This window comes from Armigeres subalbatus, unplaced genomic scaffold (genome assembly GCF_024139115.2).
Source record: "Armigeres subalbatus isolate Guangzhou_Male unplaced genomic scaffold, GZ_Asu_2 Contig382, whole genome shotgun sequence".
In the NCBI taxonomy this organism is placed as follows: Eukaryota; Metazoa; Arthropoda; class Insecta; order Diptera; family Culicidae; genus Armigeres; species Armigeres subalbatus.
In genome coordinates, this window is record NW_026943133.1 from 34668 (window position 1) to 60112 (window position 25445).

Sequence of the window (25445 nt, forward strand, 5' to 3'; positions counted from 1 at the left end):
ATCTATCACATGTTGTACATATGCATAATCAAGTTTCAGACATAGTAATTAATTTCCACCCGGGTGGCTTAATACCCGCATATAGGCAATTAACTTTGAATGTACTGATCTCGAGTGGCGATCTCTCTTCGCTTGTGTGGTCGTGTTGGGATCTGACGACCAAACTGGCACAACCTCACACAACCCTACTTCATTGAGCGCCGTTGCTGATGAAGCAAGTGTGTAGGAGCCGGACAATATTAAATACTCATCCTACTTGGTTGACATTGTGTACAAAAATACATTTGAGAGAGTTAGTTCTGAAAATGTATTGCGAGAGATCGGCTGGTACCTGGTGCTGGGAATTTGGTTTCATCAGTACCCGCTAAGCTGCGGTGGACGACGGAGGTCCTTCGTAGCTTAGTAGGGAAAGCACCTGTCATGCGAACTGGGGTCGTGGGATCAAACCCCACCGAAGGGGCGGTTACCCTCCAATACCTTTTCCGAACTAAATCTATCACATGTTGTACATATGCATAATTAATTTTTTTGATCGATCGAGAGGCACACTTATCGAAATTCTTATTCAGTTCGTACAAAATGTGTTTCCGTCTAATCGTAGAATTTCATGTCGTAGGAGAAAAAGCTTCATATGTGATTTTAAGTGCGTTTATATACTTTTTCCTCTGAATTGAATGGCTGATGCAATTGAATGAATGGACAGAAACGTGACAGGCATGATTGAATTTTGAATGAACGCAGATTTGTTGAGAAAGGAAAGTCATTTATTTTTGTCTAGTTAAGAATCGAATACAAGTACCATAAAACCACGTGTTCCCTACAAGCATATTCAATTGTACAAATTTCTTCATAGAACAATTTAAACAAAAACGTAACTATTTCCCGCGTGCTTTTATCATACTTTGTAAACAAACGGTTGATTATTTAGAAGTTATAAGAATATTTCTATGAAATTTATTTACTCCATTGTCTTGAAACTTGAAAAATTTACCTGTTGTTATGGTTAAATTTTCATTTCTAAATTCTTAGCTTTTACTGTTTCTGTAGAGAAGAAAATCATTATTGATCCTGTCTAGTGGAATGTTCTCAACTGTCCATAAGACGAATTAGAGCTTTCACACTGAATTCCATTACTGGATTATGAACCAGCAATCAGCATCATATAGCTAAATGGTAAGGCCGGCATTAATGTGTCGAATTTGACTCAACCAAGTACGATGCATAGAAGATGGTCTTTAAAGTCAATGTCAAACAACGAGTCAGTAGAATTACAATCCGGTAATGGAATTATATAAAAAGTAATAACTCATCTTATTGAAAGGCTGTTTCTATAGTTGTGAGGTGATAGTAATGAAAGCTTTCAACAACAACTTTGAAGTTTGATTATGCATAACAAAATTTATTTGCGATCTACTTTATAAAATCAGACACTTTTCTACATTCCTTAGAATAAACGCTAAGATATGTGATACATTCTTCAAATAAATTATAAAATCAGACGACATAGTCAGTTTCTCTTCCATATCACATCTCCCGCTTCATCAGTCGAATAATGCGATCATTTTTCAAAATTTTCTCCAACGTCCAGCGTTTTTCCGGATTTACCTGAAACATCATCTCACACAGTGTCTGAATCTCGTCCTGATATCCCCTTCGGACGCAATCAACCCGTGGCGTCACAAATCGTTCCTTACCGTCATCTCCTATCACCAGACAGTTCTCCATGAATGGATGCTCCAGCATGCACAGCTCGTAGAAGATAATCCCCAATGGCCATATGTCGCTTTTGTAATCGTACGCTTTTCCACTGGCCACTTCCGGGGCCATGTACAGCGGTGTTCCAACTATCGTCATATTGAGTTCCTCGCCCGGGATCGCATTTGTGAAAATTTTTGCTATGCCAAAATCGGCCAACTTCAACCGGTTGTCGGCATCGATCAGAACATTTTCCGGCTTTAGGTCACGGTGGATTACTTTACGTTGGTGTAGATACTGAAGGGCCTCTGCAATGTCTCCGAACTTTGCCATTACAGAACGTTGACATAGGTACTCATTGTGCTTTGAACGCCGCTCCAGAAACTTTGCCAGATTTCCACGTTCAGCAAATTCCGTTACCATGTTCCACGAGTCTTCGGTTTGAAAGAAACCGAAGTAACGAAGAATGCGTGGATGGTTCACCTGCGACAGAATGGTGTGCTCTTTGAGTACCGCCTGGTAGGCATAGTCTGGGCTGCTGTATGGAATAGATTTTACCACGGTACGGCGGCTTCTTTTGTCTTTCTTATTGCGAAACAAACACACGTGGCTGCATTTAACGGAGAAGAAATAGGATATGATTAATTTTGAAGATTTATTTTTGGTTGTCAGCTTTCAGGCTTATTTCTATAATAGGTAACGTTTTCTTTTAAAAATTGGTGTCAGGAAGTCATTAAGCAATCAAAAATGGTAAGAATGCAGTTATAACAAACTCTTCTTCTTATTCTTATTGGCATTACATCCCCACACTGGGACAGAGCCGCCTCGCAGCTTAGTGCTCAGTGCGAGCCAGGTTACCATTTTTGCATTCGTATATCATGAGGCTAACACGATGATACTTTTATGACCAGGGAAGTCGAGACAGTTTCCAATCAGAAAATTGACTAGACCGGAACCGGGAATCGAACCCAGCCACCCTCAGCATGGTCTTGCTTTGTAGCCGCGCGTCTTACCGCACGGCCAACGAGGGCAAACAAACTACACCCCTGGAAATAAGTAAAAGTAAAAGAGGATAAAAGTTATTTAGTAAAATTAATTTTTATTTTACTTTTGATGTTTACATATTGTAATATGGTAATATATTAAGTGATCGACCTAGGTCCTCCTTCTTTGTGTCGTATTTAAAATTTCTAGTCCTAACTGTCGCGACCAAGCTTTCATTCTATGCCGCTTTAATACAGCGACCGGGGTTGGATGAATGAAGCAATGAAGATGAGGAGGACCAATGCGTCAGCACCAGATATACTCCCGAGGAAGGTAGCTTCATGAGAGAACAGTTTCAAAGTGCTTAGTGAAGAATGCTTCCTCGCTCCATATGACACTGCTGTACGAAACAGCCGGAGAGTGAAATCAAGCACTCACTTATAGTGAGTTGCGCATTTCAGTTGGAATGAATGTGTAAAAGAGAGGTATATGATGCATTCTCTCTCTTCCTCGCTAATATGGTTTTGCATATACACAACACCTTGCACAACACTCACTCGCATCTGAAACACTGCCGATGAAAGAAGGAAGCATCTTCCTTTCACGCTGCCCTACTGAACAATGGCTCCTCGGCACTACCCGGCTTGTGAAGATACCACCTTCAAAACTCCCCACTTTCAATGTATAAAACGAATGCTTTATATTTGCCTCTTCCCTTGTTCGTGCAGCCAGCAACACGTCGTCAAGCGCACATCAATCGGTGCACCGAAATTGAAACCTCACTACGGGCTAAAAACGAAGCATTCGTTCGTTTTTGAACGAATTTTCCAAGGCCTGTACAGCGAGCATAAAGGTTCCCCCAAACACGACAGTCGTGTCACGATTCTATCACTTGGCGACAGCGATTCTGTCGCCATTGGTTTGGAAGGGTATATAGAACATTGCCTGCAGCGACCCAATGATAGAATCGCGGTGACTAGTTGTCGCCGTCGCGGCTATGAAATCGCTAAAGGTTACTCCTGACGGAATCCAAGATTCAAAGTGCTCGCGTTTTCGGGGGCACACCACTCGATACGGAAGCAACGCACAACTGTAATTTTTGTTGACTTAGCATTGCTGCGTCGCAGCATGCGTGAAATAATAAAAATGACAGTTGTGCGTTGCTTCCGTATCGAATGGTGTGCCCCCGAAAACGCGAGCACCTTGAAACATGGATTCCGTCAGGAGTGACCTTAAGTCTGGGGGAGCCTTAAAACCTGACTGTCATCGTCCTGATAATAGCAGAGGCAACCACCTGTTGGTTGCAGCGAGGAGAACCTCACAAACCTCGCTGCAAAGCCAACCGCAAGGCCAAGCCGTCTGCTATTCCACTCCAACGCACGCCTCCTTCACGATGTACATGGCAGAGCTCCAGTTGCTGCCGATGTCGATGTGTTGCCTGTTGCCTCCATCCCAGCTGCTGCCGATGTGTCGCCTCCAGTCCAGGGTCCAGGGCTGTTCCAGCGACTGCCGATGTTTCACCTCCAGCTCTGTGTCTATCCTGCTGCTCCGACGCGAGTCTGTTCACATACTTACGCCGAAAAATCGAAATCAAATTTTAGTTAAAAATACATTTATTTTCCATTTTTCGTCGTACACATTATTTTTATAGCATTTCAAGTGGTTGGCCTTTGGGCCCTTCAACTTAAGTTTAGTTTCTAATTTTAATTGTTTAAATTTTAATTTATACAAGTTTATCTAATTTTTCAAAATAGCCTTAAAGAAGCATTGGTTAATTTTTAAAATTTGTGTAACCTAACTATTTACACAAATATTTACAATAATAATTTGATAACCTAGATTGGAACAAGCGCCCTAATTGAAGCTTGGTCCGAAGATAAGCAACGAACCCTAAACCGATCTCTACACTAACCAAAGCGTTCTTGTAGTGTTTTAATACCGGTCAGACGGTGGACCTCAGAAGTTGGCGTCCTCCTGGGAGGGGTGTTATGGAACGTACACACGGTCAAGCAGTTTGACCAACATTGACTCCACCTCTCGTTTATTCAAACATCCATAAAGTTTCACCAACAGCGGCACGAACAATCAATTTATTCGACCAACAATATCACACACGAACAACCGAAGTGCCAACTTGAGCACCAACCATCAAAAAATATATGGGGGTTTGTGCAACTTCACTACAAATGCTCAAACATGTTCGGCGAACCTTGACTCCACCCCCGACAACTCAAACCAAAATCAAACCGTTTTAATTTTTTCCAACCGAGCCGCCAACTGTCAAATGGTTGTTCGAACAACTTCACACACGTTCAAACAAAACAGCAACCAAAGCGTTTTCTCGGGGGCGAAGTCAATGTTCGTCAAACTGCTTGACTGGCGTGTACGTTCCATTAAGGATCATCCTCAGGAATTTGTTCAGCACACTTTGGAGTATCGAAATCAAATGATGCGTTATTATTATTATTTATTCAGACTAAGGCCGAAGTGGCATGTGCGGTATATAAGAGTCTTCTCCATTCGGCTCGGTCCATGGCTACACGTCGCCAACCACGCAGTCTACGGAGGGTCCGCAAGTCATGTTCCACCTGATCGATCCACCTTGCCCGCTGCGCATCTCGCCTTCTTGTGCCCGTCGGATCGTTGTCGAGAACCATTTTCACCGGGTTATTGTCCGACATTCTGGCTACGTGCCCGGCCCACCGCAGTCGTCCGATTTTCGCGGTGTGAACGATGGGTGGTTCTCCCAACAGCTGATGCAATTCGTGGTTCATTCGCCTCCTCCACGTACCGTCCGCGATCTGCACCCCACCATAGATGGTACGCAGCACTTTCCTTTCGAAAACTCTGAGTGCGCGTTGGTCCTCCACGAGCATCGTCCAGGTCTCGTGTCCGTAGAGGACTACAGGTCTAATGAGCGTTTTGTAGATTGTCAGTTTGGTACGGTGGCGAACTCTATTCGATCGGAGCGTTATGCGGAGTCCAAAGTATGTACGATTTCCAGCCACTATGCGTCTCCGAATTTCTCTGCTGGTATCATTTTCGGCAGTCACCAGTGAGCCCAAGTACACAAATTCTTCTACCACCTACCACCTTCGTCACCACCGATGCCAACTCGCGGTGGGTGGCCTACATTGTCTTCTCTTGAACCTCTTCCTATCATGTACTTCGTCTTCGACGTGTTGATGACTAGTCCGATCTGCTTGGCTTCCCTCTTCATTCTGATGTAGGCTTCCTCCATCTTCTCAAAGTTACGTGCCATAATATCTATGTCATCGGCGAAGCCAAATAGCTGGACGGTCTTATTGAAAATTGTACCACTCGTGTTAATCCCTGCTCTTCGTATTACCCCTTCCAAAGCGATGTTGAATAGCAGACACGAAAGACCATCACCTTGCCGTCACCCTGTGCGGGTTTCGAAGGGACTCGAGAATGCCCCTGAAACTCGAACTACGCGCATCACCCGATCCATAGTCGCTTTGATCAACCGTGTCAGATTATCCGGAAATCCGTTTTCGTGCATTAGCTGCCATAGGTCCCGATCGATTGTATCATATGCGGCCTTGAAGTTGATGAATAGATGATGTGTGGGCACGTTGTATTCGCGGCATTTCTGCAGTACTTGGCGAATGGCGAACACCTGGTCCGTGCCCGTGGTGGAGCGTTCGCCCATAAAATCAGCCTGGTACTGCCCCACGAACTCCCTTGCAATTGGTGCTAGTCGACGGCATAAAATTTGGGAGAGTACCTTGTAGGCGGCGTTCAGCAATGTGATTGCGCGGTAGTTGCTACAATCCAGCTTATCGCCTTTTTTGTAGATGGGACACACGACACCTTCCATCCACTCCTGCGGCAAAACTTCCTCCTCCCAAATCTTGGTAATGACCCAGTGCAGCGCTCTAGCCAGTGATGAATGGACAACGTATAAATCGTTCGGTTTTGAATCATTCGCTTTCGTTCCTCTGACGATTCGTCAAAAGACTGTTAGAACAAAATAGCAATATTTTTTTTTTAAATCTTTATTTAGGTGTTTTTTTTTATTCTAGTTTAAGTTCAACACCGCAAAATAGCAATAGGCGTTCTTCGATAAAGATTCGATTATTTTTTAAACACAATTTCGAATATAATACTGCATTTCAAAATGCATAATAGCCTATTCAGATTACGCCATTAATGACATAATAATTGGCGTTTCAGGGTAAATACGCTTTATGATGTCATTATTTACGTAATATTCCATACATTTTGCGCTGTCAAAAGATACCCGCTAAAAAGAATTTATTACGAACAATTATTACGAGAGAGCTTTCGTTCTAACTGGGATGCAGGGAGAAATTCAACAAAACAAAACTGACAAGCGTCACGCTCTCTTTGCCAGAGAGAAAATTCTCTCTGTTTTCATTTCGTTTCGTAGTTGACAGTCATGCTCTTTCTGTCGCAGCAGGGTCGAATGCATGTTAGATGGAAATCTTCTGAGCGCTGAAGAATAACTCGGATTGTGATGGTTTTGTGGAAAGCATTTTATATGATGAAAAATAATGATGATAATTATTTATTCTCCACTTATTCAACATGAATTGTTTAAAAAACAGATGCTCTCTAGAATTAACATGAAGTATTTACTTACTTCATAAATACAATACATTTAAATGTTACAATAAATTCTTTTATACGTTTATTGTTTCCCTGTATTTTGTATTTTACATTATAATTAGAAACTAATATTCTAGTTAACGTATTCGCACAATGAGGCAAGCATTTTTGAAGATAAAATTAAAATGATTTCTAAAACATTGTTGTATTGATAGAACAACAAATGAATACAATTGAATAACAATACACTTTGTTGTCAAAAAATAAATAAATCGAAATTGTAATTTACGAAATGTTCCGAATTTCAAGTAATAATTCAAAAATCAAAAACGACATTATTTCATACAAATTTACTTGAAAAAGGCAATTTGTAAAATATTTTTTATTATTTGCTTTTTTTGTGTGATTTACTTTGAGAGTGTATGTCCTCAGCACTTTGACAGTTTACTCCAGATGTTTATGTTTTCTTTCTCAACCTCGATCTCAACTATAAATAAAATGTGTTGCGTGTAGACATTATTCCATCTTTTTATTCCTTCTGAAGAAGTACATTGTGATATTTAATTGGAAATTGTGATATGAAAATGAAAACAGTTTGCAATAAGGGTTGGGTGTCGGAGCAAAAAACAAAGTGCCATTTTCTTTTAGCTTCTCATCTGGAGCTCGTCTGGGGCGGTGCTGTTTTCGATTTAGCCGGACCGGAATGCAAGGTAGGAGATGATTAGATATCCGGCAAGAATATACGATGATTACCGTATCGGAATAGATTACTATTCATATTCATTCAAATTAACTCCCGTTAGGAAAAACACATCCTCTAAACCATTATGGAAGTCATCAAGAATATGATATTCAGCCAAGGCTACTCTCATCGTTATTTAAAAATTAGGATCAAAAACAAGATCAAGGGTAAGTGTTTGTTGATTCATGAGCTTCGCAATATAAAACAGAATGTTTCTTTTCTATACTACAGGAAAACTTAATCATAAGAGGTGCAGAGGTGGAAAGTGTAATGAGAATGTCCGCAATAATCCAGCACAGTAATTAGGAATGTATCGTTCCACGACCTCGCAGGAGGAAATCACCCATTTCGAATGCATCCTTCATCAATAGTTTCCGTGGAATCCAACTAATTGTGATATAGTTTTAATTTAACATATATAATTGATGTTGTGTCTCCAGATAATGTGTTAATCGAACGAAGTCCATAAATTGAAATGTTAAATTTTTTATTTAAATATTTAAGTTTTATTGTGTGTTAAAATCAAATTTAGTTTAAGTTAAAATAACATTAAGTTGATATTATGTAGTACTACACACTTAAAATAAATCGCCGAATTCGGTAAAATTTTACCGAAATCTCAACAGCAGAACTGTTCGGTAAATAAGTTTACTGATTTTCGGTGATTTTGACAGTTGAACAATGGAAAAAATTACAAAAAATCTGTAAAATAATTACCGAACAGATCTGCTGTTGAGATTTCGGTAAAATTTACCGAATACGGTGAATTGAGTTAAGTGTGTATCCTGTACTATCCCATTAATTCCACCACTGCATTCTAACTTAACCGACACGCGTTTCAACGTCAACAGTAAGGCTGTCTTGAGTGTCTCGTACTTGGCTCGAGTCGAGTACGAGACACTACTGCCGAGGTCTAAATATGTTTTTGTAAAGTTACAATCAAGTGGTGGTATTTATTGGGATAGCACTAACTCGTCTTATTATTGTGCTTCCAGTTGAAAACCGAAGTGAGCTCTCGCGACAATTGAGTTTTTCCTTATTTCCTGATGTCGCAACTGCATCGCGACTAGTGCGCATCTATGCCACCGTCGTGCGCCATGATGCGCACTAGTCGCGACGTAGTTGCGACAAACGGAAACGGGAGAAAACTCCATTGTCGCGAGAGCTCACTTCGGTTTTCAACTGGAAGTACAATATATCTTACAAGTGAAGACATGCAACTAAAAAGCTCAAAATAATTTTCTATATCAAAATTAATTGTTTTTCACGTATCAATAAAAAATGGTAATACATAAAACTGTACTATATTTCTATTGTAGTATTGGAGCAAAATGTATTTTATATCATATTGTACTTTTACAGTAAAACAATAAAAAAAGTAATAGAAAACATTTAAAACACGTTATTTTCTATTGTTTTGTCCTTCGAAATCGTCTCATTGAAGAACCGTAAAATCTATTGTTTTGCTCTAAATTTTGTATGGAAAATTTTCAAATTTTTTATTGTAAAGATACATAACAACCCCTATTTTTTTTTGTAAAAGTGCCATTTACCATTCATTTTATCGTGGAAAACCATTGTTTCTTATGTGATTTAATTGTCAAAATTCCATTACATTCAATGGTAATTACTATGTTTTGAATGGTGTTGTAACAATAAAAGCCATGGTATTTCAATGGTATTTTTTATCCGGGAACACCATCAATAGGTAGGTGAAGGTTCCCGCTACCTGTTGGTGATGTTGGTTTGCGTGGGAGAGCTATCAGATTCGTCAAATCGTCGTTTGAATCTTTGTTTACAAAAGCAGATAAGTCGTTTTTGAAAATTTTGTCTTGATTTGTTATCTTTGGAGGAAAACCAAAGCAGAAAAAATCATGAAAACCTGAGAATCTCCGATGATGATAACAGTATAAATGAAAACCTAATGTTGCTTCTGAAAACATTACGTATAGGAAATCCTGTGAGAACAACACCAAAGAAAATCGAATCAATTTTCTTGAGTACCCCGGAGTTTTTCGTTCGGAATTCTTGAAGTAGTTGAAGAAGTTGTGCTTAGGTTTATCACTCTGGAATGTGGAGATAGCGCTGGTAGAGTCTACAAGTACGAAGATGTGTTCCCTGGACGGGTAGATAACGGCGCCTTCAGCCGAAGAAATGCGCTACATATCTGGGAGGCGGTCCGAGATAGTGAAGCCGGTCCCAGTGACCCCAATACCAACTCCACCCATCCGTAAACCGACCTTCTAAGAGTCACGGAATTGCAAATTATTTATATTCACCGCAGGCCATAGTGTGTATTCTCCTGCAGTGGCTGCGGTTAACGAGCCGGCTAGTGGCAGATGGCTACCAGCGCACGGTGGCAAAAATGCAGAATGCCAGCCTCGGCACAGGTAGACTCGGCTGGTGTTGCGAGTAACAATTCTGAGGCGGCTCGAACGTAGGAATTGAAGGACCTATTGTTGTTTTTTTGATGAGGATGAGACAAGGTCCGAACCATTGACGAATACATTCGTTAATGTCCGAACCACGTTGTCTCTGGTCCGACAATTTATTTTGAGTTCGTGGCAGTACAAAAGAAACGAGAGGCTCCGATCAATGGAGACATCGAGAACTTCCAAAATCTTGTTGATGGAAATGGGTTAGTCACCCAACCAGCGGAATGAGGAAGTGTCCTCGAACGCATTTGCTAGTGGTCAGAGTCTACCAAGTTCCGGAAAAAAGCAAGTTGCTGGAAAATCCCCATTCTTGCCACTGTTAGAAGTCCTGATGAATGCCTTGGAAATGTTCTAGATCCGCGTGCTTGTCGTCGTTGTAGGCGTTGTGCAGTACATCTTCCAGATATGCGACGTATGTGCCCGTGCCGTATCCCGGGCGGAATGCTTGATAGCGAAAGCCGAACCTATTATCGACTTCTAATTTACAGCCGCTGATTTACATTTACAGGATTGCAAATCTTTCCACAGCTTTGAAGGCCAGTACATTGTGACATCTCGAGAGGAAATGTTGTTTTTGTGGATGGGTACAACGAGGCTTTTCCGCCATTCATCCGGAAAAATTCGATCAGACCAAGCTTGGTTGATCAACCCCAGAGCAAGGTTTTGGCGGAGTTGGGAAAGTTTTTGATGATGAAATAACCAACCATATCGAAACATGATGATTTTCCATTACTCATTGAGAGGGCGAAGGCAGCTCTGAGGCGGAAAACGCAGAATTGAAATTGGCGTTTTGTGAATCCGGGGAGACTTGAAAGATGGAGAGTGGCCGCTGAATCTCAGGTGGATAATCGCTAACGGAAACTAAATGAATTACAATTATTTGTATTATACATTATTAATTATTTCATGGAACGAAAACTTATTTCGAATTTCAGATTATTGAAGCCTTGATATTCGATGATATCAAAAATGTATGGTTTTGAGTAATTTTCTATTTCCAGTATACCTCTGAAGCCCCATATAGACAAATACAGACATTTTACTGAGATTAACACAGATAGGGGGAATGACGGCTTTGGCAGGTTTTGTTCTATTATTGGCAGGGGGGTTTTTAAGGACTGATTTTGCTGAAATTTGGCCTGAACATTCTTTGCATATCAAAGAATATTGTGGCCAAATTTCATAAAATTCGGTCGACAAAAACCCCCCTGCCAATAATAGAACAAAACCTGCCAAAGCCGTCTGTTCCCCTATTTAAAAATTGTATCTGGCATCCCTGTTCCAGAAATAATCTGGACTTAAACAAATCTTAGCGGAAAGAATAATTTGAGAAGTTTTCTACGATTCTCTGGAAAAATGTTGCTTTTCCAAGATTGCTTAAGGATAACTAAGAAGAAGCATGACATACATATTTGAATTCTCAATTATCGAACATTTTTACAAGCTTCATGGATCACAGAAATATATATGAATCTTCAATGGTTTCAATCAATTATTGCTTATTATTGGTTATGGATCTAGTGATCCAAAGCAAACTTTGAAGAAATCGTATGATTGTCAAAGAATCTTTTGAGAGCTCAAAATTTCTTACGGGCCAGATTTCAAGTGGACTTTATAATGTCTGTGGTTCCTCAGATTTCAATAAAACTTTTCAGGTTTGTAGAAAACCTTTTTCCTTGGGCTTCCAATAATTCATTTAAAAGCACTCCATCTATCAATACTTTAAAATTTTTTAATTAATCCCGTTTGCTGATTTCAATAACTTTTTTTAACCGTCTAAGACGAATTAAGTACTCTCCATTTAATTCCACTAGTTAATTTTCGTTATCTTTGCAGATACGTATTTCGACCACAACTGTGTGGTCGTCTTCAGTGTCTCGTACTTGACTCGACTTGCCTTTTTTTACCTCTGTAAAACTTTTAGAGCAAGGATATTTCTGATCATTTAGTAATCAAGGTACGATCATTCAATAGATTGCCAATTAATCATTACAGATGAATTCCAAAATATTGATAAACTACTAAATCATTGAACCCAAATTACAAGATGGTCGAAAATATCCTTGCTTTAGACATCTTGAACGCTTTCGAGATTATAAAGTGCTCAAAGTCCTAAAAAATAATCAGTAGTCTATTCATTCAGGATCTAAGAAAACTCTATGATAATACTCTGATTAAATTTGAAATCACCTTTTTATAACATGGGTAGGACAATGCTTTGACTGTCCCACCCAGGAAAATTCGTGTGTAGAACATGTCCTACTTGTCCCACCCACTCCCGGCGCCACTGAAATTCATTATGCTGTCAGTTTACCAATTCGTGCTGAGATTTTGTTTTGGTTCATTTGTATGGATTTGACTGTCGGATTAACGAGAGAAACCTCGATAGTCCGGCCATACATTTGTCGGATCAGCTGGAGTGTACTGTACAACATGTCGTAGCGTGTATGGGGCTCCTTAAGAGCATGCAACCCAGAACGCTGGGACTGTCTTCGAGTGACTTTTCGTAAACGGATCAAATCTTTGGTTAGTGTATCAATGGCACATGTTGTTCACGGCCAGGGACATCGCCTCTCAGTTGGCGTAGGGCTGCTCGTTGATTTCAGGTATCGAATCATTTTAATAGGATGTCTTATCCAGCTTTCCACGAGCGGTAATGGCCGCTAGCTTGCCTGCGGGTTTGTTTCTGATTTGACGTTTGTGGAGGTCAACTGCACCCGAGACTGCACCCACCGTTCCGAGCATTCCAATGTGACCAGCGATGCCAGATTGATTCAACATCAATTCCGTAGATTCACTAAAAAATGTTTGCTGGCCCTATTTCGGCGTTCCTTTACAATCCTAGTATACAGAACATTACACGACTGATCTCTTACTTTTCTCAATGCATAAAAATTAGATAACAACAAGACTACTAACCGTTAAAATTTATAGTTACTGGTCTTGTTATATCCTAACTTTCATAAAAAACCAAAAAGAAATACTATATTCCATTTAGGGGAAAAGACTGCTTTGGCAGGTTTTGTTCTATTATTGTCAAAGGGGTTTTTGTTGACCAAATTTTATGAAATTTGGCCACAATATTCTTTGATATGCAAAGAATGTTTAGGCCAAATTTGAGCATAATCATTAATCAGTCATAAAAAACCCCCGTGACAATAATAGAACAAAACCTGCCAAAGCCGTCATTCCCCGTCAATTCAACTACGTTTTGGTATCATTACAGATACGTATTTCGGTCTCAACTGTGAGGGCGTCTTCAGTGTCTACTACTAAACTAAAGTACACCCGATTCTGTTTTTACACGGCCGTGTAAAAAAATCCCATACACAATTTTTGCAAAGTTGCTCCATTTTGCATGATTCGTCGAGAAATCATGAAACTTTTTTTACACGGATTTTCGAATTTTAAACTGAAAACTTTTTTTACACGGAACGCATCCCCCGTGTAAAAAAAAGAATCGGGTGTACTAAACTCGTCTTAGACAGTTGAAAACATTCCACTAAAAGAGCTTAAATAATTTATCTGAAAAAGAAATAGAGAGTAGAGTGGGGTAAGAGTACGTTTTCGATTTTTTGAAGTAATAAAAAAAGATAAACTAGCAGCACTGCATCAGTTTGACAGGTAAGCATTCTGGCCAACTATTATCATGTGTAATTGTAAACGATTTGAATAAAAAACAAGAGAGATATGGAGTTAGATAATTTTTTGATCGTTTTGCGAAAAATAATTGGATTTCCGCAACTAGTATTTCATTACCATATATACGTTCAATCAGGTGAACATTATACCATTTCGATAACCTATCAGGGCTGGTAGCGACCGATGCAGCTCAAAAAAGTGACTTTAGTGACCAAAACTGACGAAAAAAGGGACCAAATAGTGACTTTCAGTTGCAGAAAAAGTGACCAAATAGTGACTTTCAGTTTCAGTTGCAAGTTCGATGAGACGAAATTAAGCGTTTTTGGGTCGAATGAGAATCATCTTTCACTCACCACTCTTTTGCCTTAGAACGAACTCAGAAGAGAAATGAAAATCGTACACGCTAACTTTTATCTACTCAGAAAAATTGTATTGGCCTTCCTTTTAATCCCACGGAAATTTTATTAAATATCAGTCAAAAACAGTACTCAAAACTATGAGTAGTCCTCCGAGAAAATCAAATTTTTACGCCACTGGAAGTGCGCGAAACATGGTTATCACTCATAAGATCTGTTTTCTTTTCTGAAAAATGATTTCTTGGCAAAAATCTGCGTGAAGGAGCATTCCCTTCACGTGAGAATCAGTGAAAATTAAGTTCACTGGATTAGCTGAATACCTATAGGTATATATTTAAGAAAGATGCACGATTTATCATAGGTGCCACGGAAGTTATTGGAATTTTCAGTGCAAAAAAAACAACAGTACGGATCGTTTGGGTAGAAAACGGAACAACAAATTATGAAGATCCAGTACAACGAGCCTGCGATTGAACGCTCAACCTTCTGCTTATACTGCAGGACTATGCTCTCTGAACTATTTGAATTTTTTTTTTCCAAAATACGCAGATTTCCCTACTTGCTGTACGTATTCATGAACGATTTTTGCTATGGAATTCGAAAGCGCATGCAATATTCAAAATGGGGGGACTTGGTTCTCTCTCTATAACATCTACTCAATAAATATTTTTTTTAGAGCAAACCCTTCATCACATCTGTCAAATCTACAAAAAATAGCCGCTTGAGAACAAATTTATATTTTCTTGAATTTGTTTGCCAAACTTCTCAAGTCTCAGAATCAAGTCTCCTCATATTGTGACAACAACTCAAAATCCAATTATCCTGAAATTGTGGTGGAATGTTGGCATTTTTATCAGTGAAGATCATTTAGCATATTGACGGCTTGTGCTGTGAAAAAATGATAGCATTTTGTCAATATTAGGGGAAGTTGTTCAAATTTTGCTTAAATACATCTTTAGGAGGGACAAACACAGTAAATAATAGAGTAAATAAGGCTGTCAATCAAAAAATAATTCGCCACATAACGATCAGTTGTCTAGAGGATCTATAATAAAAGTACACTCTAACAATACTGCTATACTGCCGTTCTACGCATAATTGTCCCATGTTATCTTTGATGAAAAAACCCAGTCAATTTGTCCCACTAAATTTAGAATCCAAGACAAAATTTTCAAAACGACTTAACTGCTTTTGTAAACAAAGATTCAAACGACGATTTGACGAATCTGATAGCTCTCCCACGCAAACCAACACCAACAACAGGTAGCGGAATCCTTCAGCTACCTATTGATGGTATTGGTTTGCGTGGGAGAGCTATCAGATTCGTCAAATCGTCGTTTGAAACTTTGTTTACAAAAGCAGTTAAGTCGTTTTGAAAATTTTGTCTTGAATCGATTGGATCTTGAGATTTACCAAATATTTTTTGGATGTTAATGAGCGTAGGCAACACGTTTGCAGAACATAAAACGAATCACTACTTATTTAAATGGTTTTCAGACTAGATTTTCATAAAAAACAACTTCATTTTTTCAGTGAGACAAATTGACTCGTGTTTGAGATTTTTCATCAAAGGTAACATGGGACAATTATGCGTAGAACGGCAGTATAGTTCTCGGTAAAACAGCGGAGAATTAAGTCTCCCAAGGGGTCAAGTCTCCCAAGGAATCAAATCTTCCCACCTTCTCCTACTGTATAAAGTTTGAGCTTTAAAACAAAATCGGAATTGGCAGGTCTCCTGCTTGCATGACTGTATACCGATTTATAAATTGTAACGTGAAACTCCTTCAATTAGCTACTGGTGAAATGCCAGTAAAAGCAGCGAGTTAAACGGCTGACGAAGTTTCAGCGCGATCATTTTTTAAGATCTGTAATTTTATTTCCGCCATGATCAAAGCATCATCCGATGGGTACATAAGGTTTTATTTAAAAAAAATCTCAGTCAATAGTTTCAAAATAGTTGAAAATAGTGACTTTTTGCGAGAAAAAGTGACTTTAGTGACTTGAGGTCGAAAAAAGGGACTTTTTAGTGACTTGCCCGAAAAAAGTGACCAAGTCACTAAAAAGTGACCCGCTACCAGGCCTGCTATTGTATAGAGTACTTTATGGTGCAGAACACCAATCCGGTTGGTTTTCCAAGAAGTCAAAACCATTACTTGACTAATTTTTGGGACTGTGGGGTAAAAGTACGCATATGAATCTTCAAGTTTTGATGTCAAACCCGTAACACCGGGTGAAATAATGGGCCAAACACAATTGGTACGTTTGCGTACGTTTTGACAGTTTTCCCATGGGAAAACTGTCAAAACGTACGCAAACGTACCAATTGTGTTTGGCCCATAAGACTTCTTCCAAAGCGTAAAGATCCACAACTAAGAAAAAAGGGACAGAATTCGAAATTATAACAAGTTTTTAGGATAAGTTGAAGTAATTCGGTGTTAGAAAGGACTTAGCGAACCAAGCACTGAAGCGAAATAACAGTACGAAAACACAATTTCATCTAAATGATAATTTCATTTAATCAAAAGAAATATTCATAAATTACGCAACGTTTATCTGGGAGGGGTTGCGAGATGTATGACGATCCATATAATTTTCAGAGGATTCATACAAAAAGTATAATATGGGGGGAGGGGTGATGGAATAACCAAATTTTACGTTACGTGATTGGTGGACTTCCTTTAAGGAAAATTCATTTGTATACGCCACGTGAAACCTGCTATATATTTTTACCTCTGTAGTTGTTTGTATATACAAAAAAACCCAGATTAATCCACCTAGCAGTGATGATGCCTTTCTCGTGCATTATAAAATATATTGAAAGAATCACATTAGAAAGGTCAAAAAAGCTCTTTAGGAGAATAGATCACATTTTTTCGATCATTTTGCATGTTTTTGCATTAGTTAAAATGTATTGCCACCATTTTCGGAAAAAATTTTTTTTTCGGTTTTGAATTTTTTTTCCAAGGGGGGACCCTTGGGAAAAAACAATGATTTTTCAATAATTCCGAAATGCAATGTCCGATCGAGCCAATTTTCAATAGCAAACAATGGGACCGCATTCCCCGTCGAATGCAACTTGTTGCGAGTAAATCGGATAATGCTAAGTTCCAAAAAGTGTGTCTACAAAATTTGAACACATACACACATACACACACACACAAATACATACATACACACATACAGACATCACCTCAATTCGTCGAGCTGAGTCGACCGGTATATGAAAATCGGCCCTCCGGGCCTCCTATAAAAATTTTGTTTTTGAAGCAATATTATAGCCTTTACGTACACTTAGTGTACGAGAAAGGCAACAATGGTTTTTCGTATGAAAGTGCACATTTTTAGGACCCCCTCCCCCTTTAAGAGTTACGTAATCTTTTAACATTCCCTAATATATGCTTATTAAACATCAATTAAATGTTATTAACTCTTATTTGTGTTAATATATACTTAAAGCATATGATTGGACAAATGCGTACTCTTACACCCAAAAAAATCTGCACGTTGTTTCCACCTGAAAAAGTACGTAGATTTTTTCCACCTGAAATTCACGTAACTTTTACCTGTTTTTTGATAGAATTCTCATTCTACGTGAAAATCAGGTAAGTTCTACCTGAGTTTTGGATAGAATTCATCGGACACGTAAGTTTCACCTGAATTTTCTGAAGCATTTGCAGCTACGTGTGCACGTAAAATGTACCTGAAAATTCAGGTGGAAACAACGTTTAGATTATTTGGAGTGTACTCCACCCGATCCGCACTTTTACCCCACCGGTGGGGTAAGAGTGCGTTTTTCACTTGTCTTGCAATAAGGGTTCTACTAAAACGAATCTCAATAATTTCAATATTTTTTCCACTGGGTAACTTAAAGGAAGAGTATATGAATCATCGACACTGATTTGATATGCAGAAGCTTGCTTTATAAGGGCCACATGATCGATTGAAAACTAAGTGCGTACTCTTGCCCCACTCTACTCTACATATTTTTGACTACCGTTTTCACATTTTATTTCAGTACATACATTCAAAGTTAATTGCCTATATTTATTAGCCACCCGGTATTAAGCCACCCGGAGTGGAAATTAATTACTATGTCTGAAACTCGATTATGCATATGTTGTGTACTTAATACACAGTATTGGCGCTTTGATGTTGCACGAAGAAGAAGAAGCAGAAAGATGATAATCGAAAAAATCTCCACGGGAAACCATACGGAGAAGTTTTTAAAACTCTTCTCAAAAAATCTAAAAGCAATTTAATTCAAAACGGTAAGCAGTACGGGGTTGGACTTTTCTTATACTGTGTTTTTTACTTTTTTGTCTTTCTCGTATACTGCCCATGATCGCATATTTGTAACATTTGCATTTTGGTTGATTTTGTAAATCGTTTTTCAATCCCTCCCACAAACTCAATAATTTCCGCCTTACCACAGATAACTAAGATAGTAAAGCCTATTTTACTTTTGTGGGATTGGATGCAATCAATTGACCCTTCTGAACGAATCACAGGCTTTTTACAAAATGAACAAAAATGCGAGTGTTACAAATATGCGATCATGGGCAGTATACTAAGTATACGTAAAGGCTATATGATCGCTCCAAAAATAAACTTTTTATAGAAGGCTCGGAGACCCATAGTGTTATATACCCACATATACCGATCGACTCAGCTCGACGAATTGAGGTGATGTCTTTGTGTATGTGTGTGTGTTTTTTTTTTCCTAAGCAATGGGGGGGAATCTGCTCAACAGACATCCTGGGTTGTCCAGGAAGTGCGGGGAGGGATCACCTCCAATAGCAAACGAGGGAGGCAGGACTACATCCCCGACCCGCTAAACCGTTTCCATTGCCGCCAAGCCCATAGTCCCTTCGGTACAACCAGAAAGTAATGCTTCAAAGGGGGGCCAGTGCACAACGCACCCTCGAGGTTAGCTGCGTGTCCTTGCAGCATCGAACTTCGTGACTCGCTTTTTTAGAAGAACACCATGGTATCGTGCCAGCGCATTACCGGCTTTCCAGGTGGCCTTACCACGCCCTATGTCCTCGGAAGGTGGGAAGGGTCGACTTCGCGCCTGCTTCCCTCTGCACGACTGGTATCAAGAATGATGATGCCGCGTGCACCCCAAATTGACCTTTCTGCGATAGGGCCTATTCGCCAGCACACAGAGGGACTTGCCGACGCGGTGCCTACGCCTGCCCCAGCCTTGACGAGGACCCCTTTCCGTCCTCGGGCTCGGAACCCGCCCGGTTGACCTACGCCGCGAAAGCGACGATACCATGTTGTACTTCGCGCGGCCACTTGTTCGATAAAAGGATCGAGTTCGACCACAGAGCATGACCCCCGGTATGACCCATGAAGCCGACTCCGATCCCTTGGACCACCTCTTATTTGCGCCTGAACTAGCCATCCTTGAGTCCACGCGCCACCTTCTGTGTAGCTCCGAGACGATTTGGGCGATAGCCGATAAAACGGCGTTCCAGCCAACTTCATCTTTACACATCCTCCGAACTAGGTTGTCCGGGGTAGTGTCCAGACCACATGTGGCAAGCATGTGGTCACGCATTGCGCGAAAACGTGAGCACACGAACAACACGTGTTCCGCCGTTTCCTCTAAACCTGCGCACACCAAACACTCGGGCGAGGCCGAGCAAGCCAGCTGCGTTACCTGCACTGTGATTTTGCAGCACGCTTAAACGCCGGGCACATCGAACCCCCCATTGGGTGCTTGCTGTTTACAGCTTTGCTGGAACAAATCAAACAATTGGGAGGGTTCGTGCAGCATTGTGCCTTATGTCCCTCCAATCCGCAGCGTCGGCAGAGATTGCTTCTGTCAGGGCCTTTGCAGTCCCATTGCTTGTGCCCCGGTTCCAGGCACTTGAAGCAAACTTCGGGTTGCTCGTATATGCCCACAGGGCATACCGACCATCCCACCTTGACGATCCCTAACTTGACTACCTTGGAGGCGTCCGCTGCAGATAGCCGAACCAATGCTACCTGCGTCCCTGCCGGACCTTTCCGTAGCCGAACGGCTGCGGTGGGCGTCTCCACTTCACACTGTCGCCGCAGTGCCGTGCCGAGCTCTTCGACTTCGGTGATCTCGTCCAGGTCTTTAACCCTTAGATTCACCTCCGTAGTGAGTGCCCTCACCTTGACCGTCTCGCCTAGAACTTCCTCCGCCAACTTCTTGTAGGCGGCGCCTTTTTGCGAGACGCCCCGCTTCAGCTCGAGGATCATCTCGCCCATCCGGGTACGTCTTATTCGACGTACGTCGGCGCCGAGTTCACCGAGCTTGACGTCACTCCTCATCGCCTTCAAGTACGTCGGCGCCGAGTACTTAGCCTCGTCCGCCGTGATGACTAGGGCATCGCCCCTGGAGCGATTGGCGCCTACCCTAGACTTCTTGCTACCCGCATTCGCCTGGGCCTTCTTTTCGGCCCTTGACGTCTTCGGTTTCCTTTTGTTCGTGACCAGGGTCCAGGAGGCGTCATCCCCCTCTATTTCCCTGGTCTGGTGCGGCTGAGAGCTCTCAGCCTGCCGTAACCCCTTACCACTGTCTTTACTGGGTGGACGTACCTTTCCAGGTCCTTCCTCCCCCGGTTTTGGAGGTACCTGGCCGGGGTTCAACTTCCCAGCCCCACTACCCTTGTTCGGGGCAGTAACCCTCCGCGTTTTGGAGTAATTTGTAATGTAAGTTGTGAATGAGCCCTTAACCGATTTACTCGCAACAAGTTGCATTCAACGCAGGATACTCTACCATTGTTTCCTATAGAGGTTGCTGGCGTTTAATCATCCCTCTCTCTCAAGCGCAAAGGAAAGATAGGATTTGTTTTCATCGGGAAACGCTTCCGATGAAAACAAACTCCATCCTTGCCACGCGCTTGAAGAAGAAAGACGATTAAACGTCAGCAACCCTTATTGAAAATTGGTCAGATCGGACTATGGGCTAGGAAGTTATGGCCAAAATACTATTTTTATAATGCACGAGAAAGGCACCATCACCGCTTGGTGGATTAATCAGGGTTTTTATACTGCGTTTTAAGTGTAATATTAGAATATAAAATTTCGAATGGAAATATTGTGTTTATTATACAGTAGAAGAAAAGTCCAACCCCGTACTGCTTACCATTGCTAATTAAATTGCTTTTAGAATTTTTGAGAAGAGTTTTAAAAACTTCTTCGTGTGCTTTCCTTTCTTTCTGCTTCTTTTGTGCTTTTTTTCTATCTGCTTCTTCTTCTTCATACATGCACGAAGAAGAAGAAGCAAAAAGATGATAATCCAAAAAATCTCCACGTGAAACCATACGAAGAAGTTTTTAAAACTCCTCTCAAAAATTTTAAAAGCAATTTAATTAAAAACGGTACGCAGTACGGGGTTGGACTTTTCTTATACTGTGTTTTAAGCGTAATATTAGAAAATAAAATTTCGAATAGAAATATTGTGTTTATTATACAGTAGAAGAAAAGTTCAACCCCGTACTGCTTACCGTTTTCAATAAAATTGCTTTTAGAATTTTTGAGAAGAGTTTTAAGAACTTCTTCGTATGGTTTCACGTGGAGATTTTTTACATTATCATCTTTCAGCTTCTTCTTCTTCATGCAACATCAAAGCGCCAATAAAACGGTAAAACTTCATGCGTCACAGATTGGGTGGGTAAAAAGATATTTTAGTTACAGGGTTGTTACGGAGATCCTGAAATATTTTCCGCGCCAAATCCGCGCCGAGTAAAATCAAATCCGCGCCATTTCCGCGCGACTTAGAACTAAATTCTAAGCAATTACACGTGAAATTTCAATTTTTTTACTGAACCTCATTTCTTCAAGTTCGCTTTTATAATATTCTTATTCTTTAATGGCAATACATTCCAACTAGAACTTAGCCTGATTTTCATCTTTTCAACTTCAACTATATTAGCATTTTCTCTACATATTGTAGCCTTCGTGGCCGTGCGGTTAGCGACGTCAATCGTATAGACGTATGGGTTATGGAGCGTGGGTTCGATTCCGCCCCGGTAAGGAGAAAACTTTTCGTGATCGAAAAAATCTCCACCGGTCCACTGGGTGTTATGTGTCCTGTCCGTTGTCTAGGTGTTAAGTGTTCAGTCTGAACGACCTCTGATCGAAGACGGTGTTCCATTCTGTTTTTTTTAAGTAGCCCGCATTTAGTATTACAACCACTCTAGATGGCCCTATAAGTGAACAAGAACTAAACAGCCAAAACTATTTAAATAGGCACCGCTTTTAAAACGAAATGATGGTTTTTGCATGTTTTGTTCCGTTATTGTCAGTTGATTTTTTGTTGGTCAAACTTTATAAAATTTGGCACAAGATACATTGATATACAAAGAATGTTCAGGTCAGATTTGATCGAAATTGATCATAGATAAACTTGTTATTATGCAACTTTGTTGTCATTATTCAAGACAAACACATTATCACAAGACAAACTTGCGTAGAGATCAAGGAATTAGACATTGCAGCTCCGGGTTTGATCAAAACTTCTGTGAAATAATTATTTGAATTCATGGTTACTTAAACTCCATTGATTTGCCAGGTCAGAATCCTGATTTGAAGCGTAAATTCCTTCGGATATTTCAGAGGAATATTTTCAGAAATTTCAATAGAATTTTTTGGGAATTTGGCAGAATAATTTCCGTAAACTTTAGCAAAAATTGATCCGATTTGTGTGTTATTTCTCCTTCAATTCTTGTAGCAAGTTTCTCTAAGAGTTCATGCATAAATTTCGACAACATTTTTAGTGGGAATTAATTTACAATTTTTTGACCGTTTTTTATTTTGACCGTACTGGAATTTCAGCCAAAATCTCCGAGAATTCCTGCAGAAATTCATCATTCGTTTATAGATTCATCCCAGAAATGGCTGCGATTAATCCTAAGGGAAATTTTCTTGCAAATATTTGCAGAAATCCAACTGCTCTCAGATCTGCTGCAGAAGTCGTTGTATAATTGTACAAAAGCTTCACTAGGAAATTTTGGAATTTGACGTAAGTTCAAAAAACAACCTGCGGAAAATCTTCAGAGCCTTGCATAGATCTTCTAATGAATTCCTGCGGGAATCGCTTGAGAAATTCTTACAGAAATTGAAGAAATTCCGCGAATATTCCCCCAGAAATATTTTTATAACTTTTTGCATTTTGAATGCTACAAAAATCTTTCTAGGCTATAGAAATATGATGATATAAGTATAATGCTAAATGGTTCATCGTAAAAGAAATAATCAATCAGAAACTGACAGGTATCTCGGAATTACAAAAGAAATTGACAAGGTGGAAATGAGAGTTCATGTCCTTCAATAGACATGATTTGTGATGTTTCAGAATGGTTTAAAAATAGCAACAATGCAAAAAATAGCAAGAATGCTTCAGAGTATAATACATATTCAATAAGGGCTTGGGCATATCAGAAAAATAATGTTGGTAACCTTCAAGCGTAAGTTTTTTTTTCAACAACATCTGCTAATGAAAGATCCAAAAAGACATAAAACTATTTTGTAAATTAACGTCCTTAGATCTAGCATTTTATTTATTAAATTTTTACCTAAAACTAAATCCGCGCGAAATCTTAAAATCGTTATGTAAATCCGCGCCAAATTCGCGAAATCCGCGTAGTCGTAACAACCCTGGATAAAGATTGTCGCTGTCGTCGCTGTCCGGAACATCTTTTGCTGGCGAGGATAGGGGATCTAAATGTCAATGAAGGAAAAATACATACGATTTGACAGTTTGATACCACACATGTTTTGGACAGCAGAACAAAGGGAACCGAAGCGACAATCGTTATCTAGTAAGGGTCTGTTCAAATATTACGTAACGCAATAGGGGGTGGGGGGTTGTTTGATTTTTGTTACGATTTGTTATAATATTCATTATCTTTGAAGTAGCATGAAATATACAATAGATAATTATTTATTGCACTGTCCTTTAAATTCTACTGAAATTAAGATTTTTTTCAAAAAATAGCATTTGTTACGCGTTACGCATAGGGGTGGGGGTGGTTTTGAAAATTGTTACGGATTGTTACAAGGGGGTGGGGGGTTCTTAAAAACAACGTTTTTCGCGTTACGTAATATTTGAACAGGCCCTAACTGAAATATCTTTTTATTTTAGTTACTAGATAAAGATTGTCGCTTCGGTTCCCTTTGTTCTGCTGGCCGAAACATGTGTGGTATCAAACTGTCAAATGGTATGTATTTTTCCTTCATTGACATTTAGATCCCCTATCCTCGCCAGCAAAAGATGTTCCGGACAGCGACGACAGCGACAATCGTTATCTGGTAACTAAAATATCTTTTTTGCAAACAAATCACAGAGGGGTGGGGATGGGGGATCAAATTTGTGTTTTTTTGCGTTATGAACTTTGTGAACGAGCCCAATTCAGTAACGCCTACCCGAGTCATAAAATGTTACTCACCCTCCATAACAACCAGATCCCAGATGAGCTTCAAACTCCAGATTCACTACATCAATATTCTGCAACATATTCGCAAGCTTTTACTAAACAAATACAAATTCTTTACACATTTGCAAAACAGTCGAAAAAGATTTAAAGAGTCTTTAATAAACACAAAAAAACAGTCGAAATGTAAGACAACATGAATAAATAAAAATTATTAGATTGTTGAATATTCTTATGTGCGTTGCTGGTGAAGAATACAAACATTATCAGAATTTCTATTGTTTCTCACGCTCCTTCACTCGGCGGTACTTTCATTACAAAACTTTCCAGGGATCATTCTATTTCACGACCCACATGTTGGCAACGCTGTTCCCGAGGCCGGCTCTTGAACTGAAACTGAAAACGACTATACTTTGACATGAGCTCATATTTTTTACCCTGGGCTTCTCATTTCTCACTTTCTAGCATCCGCGAATGACGACACATTTTATGTATCTTTTTCATCACTTTACAAGTATTGCAAATTGTAAAATACTCTAGTTTCAGTTTTGTTTTTAATATGAACAATCATGTTTAATTTCTTGCA

The 25445-nt window shown here is 39.9% G+C and overlaps 1 protein-coding gene and 1 long non-coding RNA gene across 3 annotated transcripts; one reads left to right on the forward strand and one right to left on the reverse strand.

The window, feature by feature from the left end:
- Positions 1–1378: 1378 nt before the first annotated feature.
- LOC134204085 (serine/threonine-protein kinase Nek5-like) lies at positions 1379–25194 on the reverse strand. Of its 2 annotated transcripts, XM_062678915.1 has the most exons (3): positions 25122–25194; positions 24875–25015; positions 1379–2305 (listed from the first exon to the last, which is right to left on the reverse strand). In XM_062678915.1, the coding sequence occupies exons 2-3, from the start codon at positions 24940–24942 to the stop codon at positions 1525–1527; spliced, it is 849 nt and encodes a 282-aa protein (XP_062534899.1). In that variant the 5' UTR covers positions 24943–25015; positions 25122–25194; the 3' UTR covers positions 1379–1524. The 2 variants fall into 2 exon arrangements, with proteins under 2 accessions (XP_062534899.1, XP_062534898.1); XM_062678914.1 differs by having other exon boundaries at positions 24875–25183.
- Positions 7754–8612, forward strand: LOC134204078 (uncharacterized). Its single transcript, XR_009977771.1, has 3 exons — positions 7754–7982; positions 8076–8181; positions 8246–8612. It is a non-coding gene; the product is annotated as an uncharacterized LOC134204078 (long non-coding RNA).
- Positions 25195–25445: the final 251 nt, after the last annotated feature.